At 47.6% G+C, this 19,003-nt stretch overlaps 1 protein-coding gene across 3 annotated transcripts in view; it reads right to left on the reverse strand.

The window, feature by feature from the left end:
- Positions 1,082 to 19,003, reverse strand: part of CHD2 (chromodomain helicase DNA binding protein 2) — a 112,056-nt gene continuing 94,134 nt past the window's right edge. For all 3 annotated transcript variants that reach the window (XM_018065977.1, XM_018065978.1, XM_018065979.1), the window contains 3 exons: positions 16,680 to 16,893; positions 11,445 to 11,691; positions 1,082 to 4,470 (listed from right to left, as the gene is read on the reverse strand). In XM_018065977.1, coding sequence (XP_017921466.1) covers positions 4,137 to 4,470; positions 11,445 to 11,691; positions 16,680 to 16,893 — 795 coding nt within the window. In that variant the 3' untranslated portion in view covers positions 1,082 to 4,136. The remainder of the gene's footprint in view (positions 4,471 to 11,444; positions 11,692 to 16,679; positions 16,894 to 19,003) is intronic.

Here is a 19,003-nt window from a genome sequence, read left to right on the forward strand (position 1 = left end):
TGGGGCCTTGTGTTTCAGTAAGTGACCTTTCTGTTGGCGCTAATTGAGGAGGACTTGCCCGGATGCCAGACGTGCGGGGGCCCTGCCAGGGAGCAGGGAGGGGCCTGAGCCTGCTCCTTCCAGTAAAAGGCAGGCGTTTTTGGCAGCGGTCAGTTTAGAAGCCTGGCTGCTATTGTAAATCATAAGCTGATTATTGCACTTGTTCTTAGTTTCCGATAGCGGTTCCAGGCAAGCTGTGTTGCAACACAATTGAGAGTTAAGTTTATGGTCAGGAAGAACCCTGAGCTCTTCCTGGAGTCTCTGACTCCCACTCCTTACGCTGGAACCCCAACGCAGCCGGGCAAGGGAGGCCCCCTGCAGCAGTGTGTCCTGGGCGGGTGCCACAGGAGTTCACCCCCAGGCTCCAAGTGGACACGCAGGCCTATCTGAGGTTGAGAATTAATGGAAGACCTTTGTGAAGTGTGGTTTCAGTCACCAAGTGTTGGTGAAACCCCTGGGGTCTGGCAGGCCTCTCCGCCTCCTGTGCAGACGGTCTCCACCGCTGTGCCACCCTCCCTCCGTCTGGGCCTTGCAGGAGCTGAGCCGGCCCCTGCGCCAAATCACTCGAGTTAACATTTGTGTCAGTGTTTCCATTATAAAGTGCTCTTTCCTCCTTAAAGAATATACGGCCCAACTGTAAAATTACCCTCGAGGCTGCAGGCTGGCTCAGACCCGGCGATCTGGCTTCCTCCAAGGGGCTGCAGGGACTCCAGAGGATTGCCCCCACCCGGCGTGACCCAGCTGGAACTCGGAGGGCAGCTGCTCCACATGGACCCTGGTGAGCGCAGGGAAGGCAAGAGGACAGCAGTGGCTGGCTGGGAACTGTCAGCCTCTGCTACTTGGAGAGAAGTCTAGAACCCGCACGAAGTGTTAGGTTCTGGACCCAACGACAGAACGGGGGCCCGGGTAGCGGAAAAGCTCTGTTTCACAAGCTGTCCAAGAACTGCAATGACCCAGCACCCGGAGGAAGGGAGATGAGGTGGTAGGTGCGGTCATAGGTCATGCCAATGCAATGCAACGTGTTCGCCTGATTCTAAAAATCCTCAGTAACACTTTTTAATATATAAGAGTCAAAAGTACAGCAGTTTTACAATGTAGGAAAATTTAATACATACTATATAAACAACATTATTTACATCAGAAATCACTAGGACAGTGGCATTTTTCACAAATATAAATTAATTACTGTTTAGTCAACAGGTTTTAAAAGTCCACAATTTTACAATAAAGAAAAATCACCCGTCCCCAACCAAGTGGGGCGCAGATGGACTAAAGCAGCCTGGACCCCTGGCCTGGCTCTCCTCGCCAACACGGCCGCCCCTAGACGAGCCGGGGGCCCACCGCTCCCGCTGAGGAGTGGGTTTTGGTCTGTAGGATTTCTGTGTCGCTGTGTGAATCCCTAACGGGGCTGCATTTGCACCGTGCGCCCTGATGCGGCCCTCAGCTATCAGGTCAGAGTGTCTGCAGCACGACGGGAGAGGCGTCCTGGGTTCCCATCGGAGGGTGTGAGGAAGGAATGGCTGAAAAGGGGGGAGCCCGGGGCAGCAGCTGATGGGGGGCCAGTCTGGGGTTACCGTGACCTCGGCGGGGACGAGGGCACACACGTGAATCTGTGCTCCTGGTCAGGTTCTCGGTGGTGCTAACTCTCCTCTTCCTCGGCCCCCTTGCCCTTTCTACTTAGTAACTACATCCTTCAGAGCCAGTCTCCATGGAAAACCATCCTCAGAGACTCGTGGGCGGCTTCTCCCATCCACGAGAGACAGAATTCCTATCTGTGCAAATTTCTGGTTTTGACAGAAGCATACAGTATTCATACTGACGACAATGAGGAAATGCTTTCTTTCTCCCAACCCACTCTGCAAACACACTCCGGCACCTAAAAGAAGATGCTTTTGTGAGGACACTGTGCTTTCTGTAATCCACTTAACACTGGTCTGGCTGACACTGCCTTCTGCTGCAGCGTATGGCACTAGAGGTCCTGAATGTGGACTAACGGCGGCCCCTGTGTCCTCAAGATGAGACATCTTCGGGAATAACTCACACCTCCTATCAACTTCAGAGGAAAAAAACCCAAAAACCTTGAGGTCTGAAATGCAGGCCCCGCCAGTCCTCCCCTGGCCCCTCTAACTGAAAGGGTCACGACCCGACCTCCTACAGGGGAAGCCGAGCTGGGGCCTGCTCTGCAGACCCCACGGCCCGTTGATGGCTTGGGGACTTGCAAGCCGCCCGGGGAGTGTCAGTACTGCAGGGAGGGAACCCAACCCAAGCAGAGGCACACTTTCCTATCTCCCCACAGAGCACTCAGGCATGGCCCTGGTGGGGTGACTGTGGCTGGGGCTCTGCTGTGGTCCCCCAGGCTGTGCTCCGGGTGCGCGCTCTACAACCCAGGCTGGACGAACCCAAGTACCAGGAGGAGAAATGGACCAGGAGGTGCTGAGCCCACGGAGCTCCCCACACCAGCTGTGCGGACCCAGCCTCTCACGAGGACCTCAGCACAGGTGAGCCGACGATGCTCTGGGGAGCAGAGGGCGAGAGCCCCCCAGAGCTGCCCACAGCAAAGGCATGAGTGGAGCTGCCCGGGAACCGCCAAGTGAGTGACGGTGACTCATGGAGTCCCCTGGGGAGGAGCAGTTAGCGTGGGGAGTGTGACTCTGTGTACACCGAGGGAAGGGTTTCCACCAGCTCTGAGCCGGGAGACTCACAGGCTCACTGCACGTTCAAGTCAGTTATTTTGTCTCTGTCTAGAAAGGCCTCTGCATACTCTACTGGCGAGTTCCATTTAAGGTGAACAGGACGGAAGGCCCCAGAAGCAGGAGCGCTGAGGCTGCTTAGTTGCTGCAGCTAGCCTGCCTCCCAGCCCCTCCTCCAGTCCAGCTCTTCCTGTCTTAAGCTCAGTCACCCTGTCCTTGAAGGCTTCCAGTTTGGGGGAAAAATGAACTTAGGCTTGGACTCAGCTCGACCTCATTCTAAACGATGCTGAGCTCAGTTCTAATGATCTCCAACTAGCAGCGCAGCATGTCCACCACAGGGAGTAACTGATTTGTGTCTGGCCGCCCACCGCACGAGTGGCAGACGTGTGATTCCATGAATTCTCCTTCCTTAGGTTGTGCAAAGGGATCCAAGATGAGCTGCAGATGGCGACCCACCACCGCACGGACCACACCACCAACCCCCCCACCCCCGGGCTGGGAAACCCATCCACCCCTCTCCCCAGCGCCCTGCCCCAGTGCCGCCAGCACCCAGCCAGGCACAAGCCTGCTCCCTCCCCGTCCTCTCCAGTCATCTCTGGTGGATTCCCGAGCCACCCTGCCCTGCACTCAAGGCCTCCCAGGCAAACCAGCCCCCGCCCACTGCAGCCTGAACTACTATCTTCCCTGGTCGGGGCCGGGGACAGGGGTGGGACTGGGGTAGGGGTAAAGGAGGCCCACGCAGGAGACCACACCTCTGAGACACACAGTGTGGCGAAATTTAGTGTTGCTGGAGAAGAGGCCGTGAAGGAGGTGGCTCCCCACCCCCTGCCCCTCCACACCACAGCTGTCACACAGTGAAGCTCAAGTGTCACTTCTCCTGAGGACACGTCTGAGGGGGTACCTGTTCCCCTGCAAGTCCTGTGGTGCGAGATCCCACCCACGTGTCCGCTCACCCCATCAGCAGCATCCACCTCATCAGAGTGCACCAGACCCCGTGTGTCCAGCGGGTCCCAGCAACCTTCATGCACTCGTGCCTTCCCTGGCCCGGCACTGAGGTCCAGGGTGACAAAACATTCATGACTCTAAGACCTCTCCTGCCTTCACTGGGAAACAGCCCGTGAACCTGGCAGACAAAGCCATCACCGCTTCCTCCTGGCACCCATCCGAGTGGGAGGCCAGGACCAGGCCAGAATGCGATGGGTGCCCAAGTGCAGGAGGGGGTGACCCAGATCAAAGCCGGACTGAGCCGAAGGCCCCCACACTCTGAGCGCCCCTCAGCAGCAGGCTGACGGCAGCCCCGCGTCCAGAAACGCCCTCTCGGGTCTGGGGGACCGGCTCCTGTGGATCAGACCAAAGACATCCAGGTGCTCCATGACGCTCGCGCTCCCCTGCTTTCCAAGCGGTCCTTTATGTTTTCCTAACATTCCAGTTATAATCTGGGTTGTTTTTCTGTTCTAGTGATCTCTCCAAAGGAGACCGATGATCCAGGGGTGACTTGGAATCGTGAGGAGATTTCTGAGAAGGGGGTGAGCGAGGATCTGAGACTGTGGGGTGCAGCGGGGGTAGGGGCTGTTTATACTCCCCCAGTTTGTCTGTGTGGAAAGAGCGGTGATGGTCCGAGGGCCCCTGGCCGTGGTAGCCCATAGGGGGCCGGTGATCAGACATTCGTCGGAAATCCTGCTGGTGGTAATTTTGAGGCCTAAATTCATCAGATCGCCTCCGCTTGGAGTCATGATGGTGCCTGAAATAGAGACACGAGAGTCAGCTGAAGACAAAGGCTGGATTCCCACGCCACCTCCGTCATCCACTGGCTCTTCCTCATGCTGGAGGACACTTCCAGGGACTGAGCAAATACTTACATTACTAGAACTCAAAACCAAAACGAAACTAAAGTAATAACAAAGGGCTACTTTATACTTATGGCAAAACAGCCCATGAAATGACATGAGCCTCATCAAGTCTGCAATGAAACGAGTACAAACTTGACTCACTGATGGCTTTGTAAACTCACATTCCCTTCAGGAAAACTGGCAAGAGCTACAAACACTTTCATGCTCCTCAACCAGCCCAGGAGAAAAAGAGCCACGGAAATTACTTTCTAAGTTATTAGTAAGAGCAAAAACTCAGGCAACCTAGATATTCAACAGTAAGTGCAGCGTTAATTACTTTCAAACAGACTCAATGTGAAGAATATTAAGATTTTTAGTTGGGACTAAGGCGAACTGCTTGTTATACTGTTAACAGAGAAGCTGTAAAAGTCGACAACAATCCCCAACTCAAGAATGGGCAAAGGACTTGAGCAGACACTTCTCCAAAGGAGATGCACAGCGACTCCAAAGCACATGAGAAGATGCTCAACATCTTTAATGAGCGTTAATCACCACGCAAATGCAAGTCAAAACTGCCGTCAGGATGGCTACCTTCAAGACACTGAAAATAAACGCTGGTGAAAATGGGGGGGAACCGCAATGCTCATACATAGCTGGTTGGGACTGTAAAATAGTTCAGCTCTAGTGGAAACCAGTTTGGTGGTTCCTTAAAAGTTAAACATAGAACTACCATATGCCTAACAACTCCAATCCTAGGTAAATAACCCCAAAGCACTGAGAACAGATATTCAAACAAACACTTAAACACCACGCTCAGTAGCACTATTCACAATAACCAAAAGGCAGAAAAAGTCAAATGTCTATTAATGAATGAATGGATAAAGAAAATGGAGAATGTATTACGTTGGTGCAAAAGTAACTCTGGTTTTGCATTGTTGAACTTTGCCATTTGATGTTGAAATACATTCTTAAATAAATGTGTTTATGTTATACGTCATTTTAATGTGCATTTCTCAGTTGACGGTTTCTTTGCTAATAACATATTACTTGCTATTTTTGTTTATTTTAGACTACAGAAATGATGTTAGACTAAAAAGCAAATTCGAGTGATTTTCTTAATGAGTTCGAAATGGATCGTAAAGCAGCAGCGACAATTCGCATCAACAACGCATCTGGCCCAGAAACTGCTAACGAATGCACAGTGCAGTGGCGGCTCAAGACGCTTAGCAAAGGCGCTGAGAGGCTCAAAGATGAGAATGCAGTGGCCGGCCATTGGAAGCTGATGGCAACCAACTGAAAGCAATCACTGAAGATGATCCTCTTGTAACTATACAGGAAGATGCCAAAGAACTTAGCGTCGACCATTCTGTGGTCATTCGGCATTTGAAACAAATTGGAAAGGTGAAAAAGCTCAGTAAGTGGGTGCCTCATGAGCTGACCACAAATCAAAACAATCGTCGTTTTTCTGTAAAACATCGATCCATTTCTCGGATTGTGATGTGTGATGAAAAGTGGATTTTACAAGACAGCCAGCGACAACCAGCTCAGGGGCTGGACTGAGAGCCAAGCCAAACCCGTACCAAGAAGAGGTCACGGCCACTGTCTGCTGGGCTGCTGCCCGTCTGACCCACTAGAGCCTTCTGAACCCCGGTGAAACCATGACAGCTGAGAAGTACGCTCAGCAAGTCAGTGAGATGCACCGAAAACTGCTACACTTGCGGCTGGTATCGGTCAACAGAAAAATGAGCACGATTCTTCTCCACAACACCACCTGACCACAGGTCACACAACCAATGCTTCAAGAGCTGAATCAATGGACCATGAAACGTTGCCTCATCTGCCATATTCACCTGACCTCTCGCCAACTGACTACCACTTCCTTCAGGCATCTCAACCACTTTTTGTAGGCAAAATGCTTCCACAACTAGCAGGAGGCAGCAAATGCTTTCCAAGAGTTCACTGAAGCCCAAAGCACGGATTTTCATGCTACAGGAATAAACAAACTTATATCTCATTGGAAAACATGTGCTGATTGTAACGGTTCCTGTTTTAAGAAAGATGTGTTTAAATAGTTACAGTTATTTAAAATTCACAGTCTGAAATCACAGTTACTTTTGTATCAACCTAATATATACAGTGGAATATCATTCACCCATGAAAAGAACTGAAGTACTATACATTGTACAATGTGAATGAGTCTCTCAAGCATCATGTTAAACATCTGAAAATGCCAACCATAAAAGGCCATATATTACATGATTCCATTTATGCAAACTACCCACACTAGCAAGTCCACAGAAACAGCATGCAGAAGGCTGGTGGCTGCCAGGAGCCAGGCCGAGAAAGGACGGAGTGGCTGCTCAGAGGGCAGAACGTCTCTAAGGTGATGAGCGTGTCTGGGAACTTGGCAGAGGTGGTGGCTGCACAACACAGTAACTGTGCTAAATAAATGCCCCCGAACTGTTCACTTTAAAATGACTGATTTCTGTTATGTGAGTTTCACCTGGATGAAAAAAGGAGGAGGGGAGAGGATGGGAGGGAGGGAAAGAGAGAGAGACTGCCCAGGTTCCAGCCAAGATGGAGTAACAAGGACCATACCTACTGCTGAAACAGTCAGAAAGGGACAAAATGTGTGGACAACGGTTACCAAGACACCAGACGTCAGGAAAGAAAGAAGAGCGCTCCTTACAGGATGAGAAACAAATGAGGCGAGTCTTACAAGCACCCAGCTCAGCAGCAGCCCAGGCTTCCCGAGATGGGGCGGGGCATCAACGCAGCTGGAGTTCAAGTGTAGTGCAAGAGAAGAAAGTTCTGCAGAGAAAGGAGCTCAAAGATCAGCAAAGGTGCTCCCTTGGGTATCTAGCTGGATAAGGCTCAGGCTGTATGTGTGACAAAACTACCCAGGGGCCAGGAGGGAAGACAGAGCAGGGCAAGAGATGCTTGCGCCCTGTGCTCACGCAGGGCTGGAGCAGTGCCTGCTCTCTTCTCACCAACCAGACTGCGACCCTCCGCTCCAAGGGGCACTGGTTGAACGGCATGAGGGGCCTCGCCTCAGCGGGGGAGACCATGCGTCCTACCCCCAGCACTGCTCCAGTTCTGCCTCATAAGTCCCACCAGCAAGATCTTAAAGAATCAAACTGTTCCCAAGTAACTAAACTGCTTCTGGACAAAACTCCAGAACATTTATAGGAAGACAAAAATATCCAGCACTTAACTAGGTACCTAATCAAAAATTATCAGGCGTAGAGAAATAAAAGCAATAAGCAAATGGGACCTCATCAAACTTAAAAGTTCTTGGATAGCAAAGAAAACCATGAACAAAACAAAAATCAACCTATGGAATGGGAGAAAATATCAGCAAACAATGCCACCAACAAGGATTTAATCTCCAAAATATACCAACGGCTCACACAACTCAGTAGCAAAAAAACAAACTGTCGAAAGATGGGCAGAGGGACTTCCTTGGGGTCCAATAATTAAGGCTTCATGTTCCGATGCAGGCAGTGCAGATTCGATCCTTGGTTGGGGAGCGAAGACCCCATGTGTTGCACGGCCAAAAACCAGGACACAACAAACTCAGTGAAGACTTTAAAACAATGGTCCATATTAAAAAAAAAAAAACCTTAAAAAATGGGTAGACTTAAGCAGATATTTCTTCAAAGAAGACACATGGATGAAAAGATACTTAACGCTGCCAATTATTCAGTACAGTTCAGTCGCTCAGTCGTGTCTGACTCTTTGCAACCCCAAGCATCACAGCACGCCAGGCCTCCCTGTCCATCACCAACTCCCGGAGTTCACTCAGACTCATGTCCATCGAGTCCGTGATGCCATCCAGCCATCTCATCCTCTGTCGTCCCCTTCTCCTCCTGCCCCCAATCCCTCCCAGCATCACAGTCTTTTCCAATGAGTCAACTCTTCACATAAGGTGGCCAAAGTACTGGAGTTTCAGCTTTAGCATCATTCCTTCCAAAGAAATCCCAGGACTGATCTCCTTTAGAATGGACTGGTTGGATCTCCTTGCAGTCCAAGGGACTCTCAAGAGTCTTCTCCAACACCACAGTTCAAAAGCATCAATTCTTCGGCGCTCAGCCTTCTTCACAGTCCAACTCTCGCATCCATACATGACCATTGGAAAAACCATAACCCTGACTAGACGGACCTTAGTCGGCAAAGTAATGTCTCTGCTTTTGAATATGCTATCTAGGTTGGACATAACTTTCCTTCCAAGGAGTAAGCGTCTTTTAATTTCATGGCTGCAATCACCATCTGCAGTGATTTTGGAGCCCCCAAAAATAAAGTCTGACACTGTTTCCACTGTTTCTCCATCTATTTCCCATGAAGTGATGGGACCAGATACCATGATCTTCGTTTTCTGAATGTTGAGCTTTAAGCCAACTTTTTCACTCTTCTCTTAGAGAAACACAAATCAGAACTACAATGTATCACCTTACACTGGTCAGAATGGGTGCCATTAGAAAGTCCACAAATAACAAATTGTCGGAGAGGGTGTGGAGAAAGGGCACCCTTTTTTACATTATTAGTGGGAATATAAATAGATAGAGCCACTATGGAAAAAAGTATGAAAGTTCCTTAATAAGCTGAAAACAGTTGCCATATGATCCAACAATCCCACTCCTGGGCATATATCAGAACAAAACTCTAATTTGAAAAGATACACACATCCCTATGATTGCAGCAGCACTATTTGTAATAGTTAAGACATGGAAACAAATGTTCATGGACAGATAAATGCATAAAAAAGATGTGGTGCACATATACAATGGAATATTAATTTCCACTATAAAAAAATAAGTAATGTCATTGGCTGCAATATGGATAAACCTAGATAATAGTATAAGTGAAGCTAAGTCAGAAAGAGAAAGATATCACATGGTATCACTTTGTTTACATGAGGAATTTTAAAAAATGATTCAAAGAAACTTATTTACAGAACAGAGGCTCAGATACAGAAACACTTCCAGTTACCAAAAGGGGAAAGGGCGTCCGGGAAGGATGAATCAGGAGCGTGGGATTAGTAGACGCAAACTGCTATATGCATGAGAGAGAAGCAACAAGGCCCTACGGGATAGCTCAAGGAGCTATATGCAATACTCTATAATAAATCAAAATGGAAAAGAATATGAAAAAGAACAGAACCAGGAAAATAAGACCTAGGGGGAGGCAATAAATCAATCAATTGAAACTGATCCAAATAATAAAATTAGCAGACAAGGATAGAAAACCATTTTTAAATTGTATACCAGATTTCAAAACGTCAACGACACACATGATTAAAAAGAGACAAAGGAACAGAAACTATCCAAACGAAACAGAGAAGACAAAACTAAAAACAACAGAGCACCAGTGAACTGCGAGACAAACGTGGAACTGGAACCTTCACAAGAGTGAGGAACAGAATAAAGCAGTCCAAGAAATAATTGTAAAAAAATTTCCAAACTTGATAAAATGATAAACGGGCAGCTCCAAGAATTCCCAAGCACAAGCAACATGAGGGAAAATACACCATGGCACATTATAATCAAATTGCTAGGAACCAGTGGTGAAGAAAAAGACACATCATGCAAAGAGGAATAAAGATGGCAGATTTTCATCAGAAATGATTCCAGTAGAAAGCAGACAAACATCATTAAAGCACTGAAAAAAAGTGTCAATCTATAAATTTATACCTGTCAATCTATAAATGTCTACCCAGCAGAAAATATTTCTGATAAGTGAAGACAAAATAAAAACTTTTTCAGACATACAAACGCTAAAAGAATTTATCACCAGCGGACCCACACTAAAACAAAAGTCCTTCAGGCAGAAGAAAAATGATGCAATATGGAAATACAGAGCTACATAAGAAATGCAGGGCAAATGCCCACTGGAGCCAGACAAGAGGAGACAGAAGCGCGGGGGGTGAGGGGCACAGACCGCCTAACAGAGGCAGCTGCTGCTCAGCCACAGCTGCTATCCTAAAAGCAGCCTGGGGTCACCAGCTCTTCCAAAAACAACACGCGACATGGAGATGTTCATATGAAAGTTTCCTACGTTAAATTCAAGGTGCAGCCAGACCTGTCTTCAGCTTAGGGGAAACTGGAAGCTCCTAGGAAGTTAAATTATAGCTAAGTCCTGAAGTTAAAGAGAGATAAAACCTCTTTAGCCCTTCCCAACTCCCACAACTACTCTCACAGAAGCTGGCTCATCATAACATGACATCATGGCTGCAGAGAAGGGATGCCTTGGAAAGGCTCTGAGCCTTGAGCTGCAGCTCCTGGTGTACCACAGGCTGGGTCCCACTTGGGGTACCCAGAGCCTAGTACAGACCTTCATCATTCTGACAGCTGGTTCTACTATTTTATGGCTAACCATTCTCTAGACTTTCTCAGAGGAAGGCAGCAAATTCTTCCTACACAAGTGTGATGATGAAACCACAGGTGGCTCCCTGGCCCCGTTAAAACCTGTAACGTGGCATTCGAGGCCCCTCCACCACCCAACCTGTCATCTTCGGGGTGGACACCCCATCCTAGGGGCCCATCCTTGCCCTGGTCCTGTGACGTCTATTCTCTCTCTCTCTCTGCTTAACTGACTCTTTACAGCACAAATCAAACCTCCCCGCTTCCTCAGCCCTCAGGAAAAACTGAAAAACCCCTTCTTTCGTCCATCCATCCCGCGGCACTCAGCATCGGCTGCGTCGTCATTTCTCCCCAGCACTCTGAAGACGCCGGGACGGCAGACCAGTGCACCAGACTTGGGGCCAGCGCACAGTGAAGGGTGAGCATCTGACGGGGAAGAACGGTAAGCGTGCACTGCTTGTCCCTCCCCTTCTAGAGCTAACGCGCCAGGCAGAGGCCAGGGCCTGGAGCCCGAGGCCGCCACGCACCGGTCGTAGTAGTCCCTGTGCCCCCGGTGGTCTCGGTCGCTGCAGTACTGGTCGTAAGGCCTCTTTCTCGACAGGCTGCTGGGGCGGTAGCTCCCTGAGCGGTGGGCGTCCATGTGCCGCCGGTCCCCGTAATGGTGCTCCTTGAACCAGTGCTGCTCATACTGATGGTGCCTGTCGCTCCCCCAGGGCGGATTGCTATTGCCACCGCCGTAGGTGAACTTTCTCTCCCTCTGCCAGTCGCCTCGATCTGCAAGAAAATAATCATCTCATGACTGCCAGAAATGGCTGCATTTCACTCAGTTTACACTGGAAAGGGCTGACACATGCGGCAGACAGACGTTCCATTTCCTCCCCCTCGGCCTCTGTGCTGCTGCTTATCAAACAAGTAATGAGCCCTAACATTCTTTGCCAACATGTTTAAGGCAAAAGAAAATTTAACACCTTTCTCCTTCTGCAATCTTAAAAACTGCTGCTTTTTGTTTTTGCTTTCTTTTTTCTTTTACTGCTTTTCATTTTCTATCTGCTTACCTTCCAATCCAGGGCAGACGCTCAGAATGAGATCTCACTAAAGCAAACAAAACCCAACACCAAGCAATTATTTGGGAAAAGGCACTGCTGAGTTTCACAGCCACAGGTAATCCTCCTGTTTATACCTCTAAGGTTTATTTACCTGCTGGTACCGTCGGCTATGCCTGGCCCCCGGACACTTGCCAGACCATACCTACCGAGGCTACTCTTCTTCCTCAGCCCACACCACTTCCTTGCATTCTTCCTGTAAAAAGTGATTCCTCTACTCTGGATTCTGTAACTCTCAAGGATGGGAGCCAAACTGCAGTTTGTTTGACATTCTGTAAGCCTCTCTTTTTTCCTGAGGTGAAGAATCACCCTTATGAATCATAAAAGACAGTGAAAACACAGAAGTCCAGGAAAGGAGGCTCAACTGGGTTGAAATGTGGTCCCCCAAACATAGAGCCGCTTGGAGCCTCTCAGTGTGACTTGAGTTGAACACAGGTCTCTGAGTTATAATGAAGGATCCTGACTTGAGATCATCTTGGATTTACATGGGGCCCTAAATCCAGTTTGGGACAAAGAGACACGTAGAGGAAGGCCACGGAGAGAGGAAGAGAGACTGGAGCAAGGCAGCCAAAGCCAAGGCGCTGCGGCCTGCTGGCCCGCATGGCAGGCTCTCCCTCGCGGCCTGCTGGCCCGCGCTGCAGGCCGGGAGAGCGCGCCGAGCAGGCTCTCCCTCAGGCCGCACACAAGGAACCCACCCTGCTGACACCTCAATCTCAGAGTTCCACCTCCAAAACTGACAGAACACATTTCTGTTCTTTTAAACCACCTAGTTTGCACTACTGTGTTACCACAATCTCAGGAAACAAACACAGTGGCTTAACCAGCAGGAACTCTGTGGCCTCACGGAACACCCATCTTCCTGCTACAATTTGTTAAGATCAAAGATGTGCCACCAACTAAACCTCTCTCTACTCATTCTGTTGGCCTTCTAGTGTTTTTCTACAAAGGCAAAGAATCATTCCATCAAGGAACCTGTTTGGCTTAGAAATTGAGACCATCAAAACAATACACAGTCAACCAGTGGCTTAAATTCATTGCTGACCGAGGGTGGAGCAGGCCAGGGGACCAAGAAATAAAAACCTTGATCATTCAACCAAAGAACCAACAAACAACAAAAAGACACACCTTCACAACATAAAAGGATCGTCTAAAGCCATCTTCAAATAGAAGATGAAACCTTCTATTTTGAAATAGATGGTTTCAAAAGGGTGTCAAGGTATGTGGTATAGTAGAGATGCTTAAAACTCAAGCCAAGTCATTTATTTCCAGAGAAAAGTAAATAGTGCTTTTCTTCCTTCTTGAACCCTCCATGGGGTAGGGTCACTGGTTGGGAAGTACTGACTATTAAGGAGAGGGGTGAGAAATCCAAAGTTTTAAAGACTATGAGTTAGTTTAATAAGAAGGGTTCTTTCTAAGAATCAGAATATAAAATCAGTGACCTCACAGTCTAATCCCAAGAGGAAAAGAAACCCAGTAAAACTGATAAGACTGCATCTAAGAACATGGAAATATTTTCCAACCATGTTATTGTATAGTCATTCCTTACCCCACCAATAAAGTGAAGATCAATTAATTGAACTAAGATTTTTAGGATGAACAGATATGGAACTTCTGCTTCTAGAAGAGTTAACGGCTGCAGAATTACACCCTGCCAAAAACAATTAGAAAGTGCCAGAAAAACAGAAAACAATCTGCTTGAAGACATCAAAGAGCAGCCCGAGCAATAAAGACTAGAAAGGATAAGATTCCAAAGAGCAAAAACCCAGAGGTAGCGAGTTGACTTCTGCGGAAGTCACTGCAGTGCACTGGGGAGATCTGTGATTCTGAGCCTGAGCAAGAAGCTGAATATCTGGGCTTTTCTCAGCAGAGAACCACTGCTGGAGAAACAGAGCCACCAGCAGAGCCCTTGGTGGTCTTTCTACGCTAAAGGGACACTGGAGACTTGAGGGACTCCAAACACACAGCCAGTTTTCCCTTACAACGCTTGCTGAATCTGCAGGGAGCGGAAGGCTAAAAAGCTAAGCTAGAGGCTTTCTGATTAGCGGAGCAGCTGAGGGCGGCCCAGTGCCAGGTAAACCAAGACCCGAGTGTAACAGCGGCCAGCGGGGAGGGGCAGCGAGTGCAGCAGGCCCCCTGCCGAACACCCCGGAGGGCCAAGCCCCAGAACGGGGGACCAGAGGAGGACCAGGTCACTCAATGGTGGCAGGGATCACCTCCCACTCTGCGTTATGGGGGAGGAAAGAGTAATCCTCTCTGGGGCAAAGTGACATCATCTGCAGCTTGTACAATTTTTAAAACACAGTGCCTGCCATTTAATCAAAAATAACTAGGCACGCTAAATGACAGGGCTGTATGACTGAAAACCAAGGGGTAAAAGAAAACACACAAGATGGCTCACAGTAATTCAGATATTAGAGTTAGCGGACAAGAATCTTTAAATATCTACAGTTAATGTGTTTCAAGTAAGAAGAAAAGATGGAGAACATCGATTTTTCTAAAGGCTTGAAAACGTTACTGGACGCTGAGAATGTACTTTAAAGAAAAAAAGTCAATGCAAATCCTAACACTGAAGTTTAAAAAGAAACTACAGTGAAATCAAAGTTTACTTCATCTTGATTATAATGGAACATTTGACTCTCTAAAATGTAATACTATGCTTCCATATATACCAGAGGCTCCCAGTCTTTTTGGCACCAGGGACTGGTTTTGTGGAAGACAATTTTTCCATAGACTGGGGAGAAGGTTTGGTTTGGGGATGATTCAAGTGCATCACACATATTGTGCACTTAATTTCTATTTTAACATCAGCTCTACCTCAGATCATCAGGCATTAGATCCTGGAGCTTGGGGGCCCCTGATATATCCTATATTTTTTTAAGATTTTGTTCTATATGCTTTTTTCTTTCTTATTATTTTTCTCTTTAAAAGTAATTCATGTGCATTGTAACCAGTGAAGTAACAGATAAGGAGAAATTAATTTCCTCCAATCCTCCCACATTTTACCAGCCTAGAAGAAAAAAAACAAAGAAATGGAAGTGTTAATTGCTCAGTCATGTCTGACTCTTTGGGACCCCATGGACTCTATCTAGCCCACCCGGCTCCTCTGTCCACGGGATTCACCAGGCAAGAATACTGGAGTGGGTTGCCATTTCCTTCTCCAGGGCATCATTCTGACCCAGGGATCAAACCTGGGTCTCCTGCATTGCAGGCAGACTCTTTACTGTCTGGGCCACCAGGTCTAAGGTAATTGCTACTGTGTGCATGCTTTCATATCTTTCTCTATGCTTATGCAAACACATTATTCAAATATTTATGGTGGGAAACAGCTTGGTGGCTCCTCAAAAAGTTAAAAACACAGAATTATCACATAAGCAAGCAATTTCACATTCCTAGCTATACATCTAAAATAACTGAAAACAGGCACTCAAATAATTGCATACAAATGTGCACAGCAGTACAATCTGCAACAGCCAAAAAGCAGAAACCCAAACGCCCATCAACTAATGAAAGGACAAACTGTCGCCTACCCATACAACGGTGTATTATTCAGTCACAAAAACCAATCAAGTACCGACGCATGCCACAGGGACAGACCTTGAAAACCAGAGGCCTACTGGAAGGTCCAACACACACTATACGAGTCTGCGAGATGCTTTTAACACAGAGAATCCAGAGTAAGTAAATCCACAGAGACTGCGGTTGCCGTGAGCTAGGAAGAGGGCAAAATGAGGCGTGCTTTCTCTCTGGGATGATCGAAATGCTCTGGCACTTGACAGAGGCGGTGGCTGCACAACAGCACTGTGAATGCTCTACGTGTCACTAACTGTTCATTTAAAATGGTTACACCTCTTTACATTACGTGACTTTCACGTTAGTAAAGCTAAACATACAGGCCACAGAGATTCTGTGGTTCTCGCTGCTGCTTTTTTTCCTTCCAATTTTGACTTTTTTCTATAAAACAACTCATTTTTTTTTAACAACTGCTAATAATACAGAGTATAAATGCCCTATTATTCATCTAACCATCTTTCTGTTAGTGGGAAGTCAATTTATTTCCAGCTTTTTGCCATTATAAGGCTACAACAGCACCCTTATCATGTGTTTGCTTTCCTACAGGACAGACTCCCAGAAAATGGGCCTCTGTATTTAGATACTCCAGACTATTCTCTGGTGTAGCAAGTCACACTCAGGAATTTGTGTGAATTTCACCCTGTAATTTTTGCTAATCTGAATGGGTTAACTTATTGTTACTTTAATGTACATTTCCTTAGTGGTGATACTGTTCATCTTGTCCTACAGGCCATTTGAATCTCCTCTTCCAAATGAATTCTCCATTCCTAACCTTTGCCCATTTTTGTATTTGGTCATCTGGCTGTTATCGATTCATAAGCGGTTTTTCAGTATTAGCAGTTTTTCCATTTAACTCTCATATACAATGTAAACAGTTTCCCTCCATTTGTCTTTTGTGTACTTGTGTGGGTTCTGTTCTTCCTGAAGTTGAGTTAAGTCTTTCGGATCTTTATTTCATGTATCATTTCACTGAGAAGAAAAGGAAGACGATAAAGTGACAGGAAAGAAAGCACAGAGGTCGGGCTACTGTCTCTGGAAAAGAAAACAGTTCTTTTGTCACCTCTTCTTAAACCTTCTCTGACGACGCACCTGCATTACTGAAGTGTCTCTTGTTGGGGTGACTGTAGTTGTCTCTCGGGTGTCCGTGCATCTGTGGGCCATGAGAGGCAGGCAAGTGAGGCTTCTGCGGGTGAAGGTTGTGCGGGGTGTGGGACTGAGACATCAGGGAGTCACGGCTGGAACCTGAGGCCTCCGGTCGAAATGGTTTCTTACCACCAATCACATCCTCTTTCTTCTTCTGCTCCTGGAGAGTCAAAGGAAACCAAAGACCCTCAGGATCCCAGGCGCAATTCCCAAGAACAGTATAAAGGTCATCATCACCTTTAAACATTTCCCTCTTCATTTCTGACAAGTCCCTCTCGGATTCCCTGCTGCTTAATACCTTAGGGAAACAATGCTCATAAATCCTCTGAGCTCCAGCGCATGAAACCCTCCCAGAGCATGAAACCCTTCCAGAGCTCCACCTGCTGCATCTACTAGCCCCTCGCTGTAAGGAAGCCAGTCTCCATGGCCTGCGGCTGTCAGAACCTGGGCCGGGCTGCTGGCTGTCGCTGCCTGGGCTGAGGAACAGGTGCCAGACTGTCAGCCCTCCAGGAGGCTGCTCCTGGGCCATGTGAAACCAGAACCACCGACCCCCGACTGGTCCAGTGGAAACTGGTTCCCATGCCAAAGTCATCACACTAAACATCTATCTAAGTAGCATCACGTCTCTACCACACAAATGAACTATTCAAAATAAAGACATCAGAAAATATAGTAAGGAAAAACTAACAAATGTGAGGTGACGTAAAATCTCAGCACCAAGGGAATTGCTGTTGATGATCTGGTCCAGTATGTGGTTATACAGATATTCACAGTAGTCCCCCCAGTCCCTGGGTGGTGCAGTCCAAGGCCTGAGGCTCAAGGCAGGGCTGAATTCGCGTGCACTGTGGTCTCTCCAGCACACACATGCCTGTGGCACTTTGCGTAAGGCACAGTAAGAGGACATCCAAACGGCCGGCATCACCACGCTTGGGCTTTGTGGCTATCATCAAATAAAATAAGGGCTACGTGAAGACAGCACTGCAATGCCCTAACAGTCGACCTGACGGCCAAGAGGGCCACCGATTAACTAACACACGGGCAGTGAGTAGCCTGGGCATGCTGGACAAAGGGATGGTTCACGTCCCGGGCAGGACGGAGCAAGACGGCACAGGATTCCACCACGCTACTCACACCCGTGTGTAAATTACAACTCACGGATTGTTTATCTGGAATTTCTATTTAATATTTTAAGACCATGACTGACTGTGGGTAACTAAAACTGTGGAAAGCAAGACTACAAAGGAGGAACTCCCATCTTGTGTGTCCGTGCACATGTGCGTGTGCGTTTTTTTAAACAAAAGTATTACTTAACCTTCTTTTTTCAGTTAATGTACTGTGAAAATCTTATGTGAATACTTACTGACTGTTACTATAATATTATACTTATGGCTGAATTGTCCCTGATATGGATATATGAAGTCATTTCCACATAAACATATTTAAATCCTTAATTATCTCTTTCAACTAAATTCTTAGAAGAACTGCGTGTTTTAGTCTTTCCCTGAATTTACTGAATTATCCTCCAGAAAGGCTGTGAATGTATACAATAACCCCAACCAGCAGGACCACTAGTTTCATTATCACCTTCATCTAACGTCTGATAACCTGATTAATGAAGCCCTTTACCCTTTACGTCCTATGTCCAACTTACACTTATCCTAACTTCCCCTCTTTCCTCAAGTGCCTTGCCCAACTATTTCATTCCGTACTGGGGCTTTTCCTGACTAGTCTTTCAAAGACTTTTCACAATGCATAAAGTTCACGCTAACATTCAGCAAAAATATTACTATAGTATTCCTGATATTACTGCTCTAACATATTTTTCCATGTGAAATTAAATTATAAACCACTTGATGGTGCTGCCCCACAGCTCAAAGCAGTGCTGGCACAGGACACGTGCATGGAACAGGGGACACTTCTGAGCACCGACCCTGCGCCTGGCACGACTCCGGCTGCTGACGACCCGGGAGAGGATGGGCGCCCTTCAGCCCGCAGGCCTCCACGGAGCGGACAGGGTGGTGAAGCAGGTGCTGAGCATTCCTAGACTGGCCCTACGTGGCTAACTGGGGGGAGAGCCCACAGGGCAAGGCAGCAGATCTGCAAATGGACACACTTGAACAAGAACGCTGCCCTGCAGCATCAGCCAAATATCTTCGTGCCCATCCCCCGCTACCGGGCAGCATGTCCTGGGCACCTTTTTGTGTCTGCTCCTTTATGCAAGTGGTTGGGACCCTGTGTGCAAACGCTAGCGGGACACCAAGGACAAACAG

Source organism: Capra hircus, chromosome 21 (genome assembly GCF_001704415.2).
Source record: "Capra hircus breed San Clemente chromosome 21, ASM170441v1, whole genome shotgun sequence".
In the NCBI taxonomy this organism is placed as follows: domain Eukaryota; kingdom Metazoa; phylum Chordata; class Mammalia; order Artiodactyla; family Bovidae; genus Capra; species Capra hircus.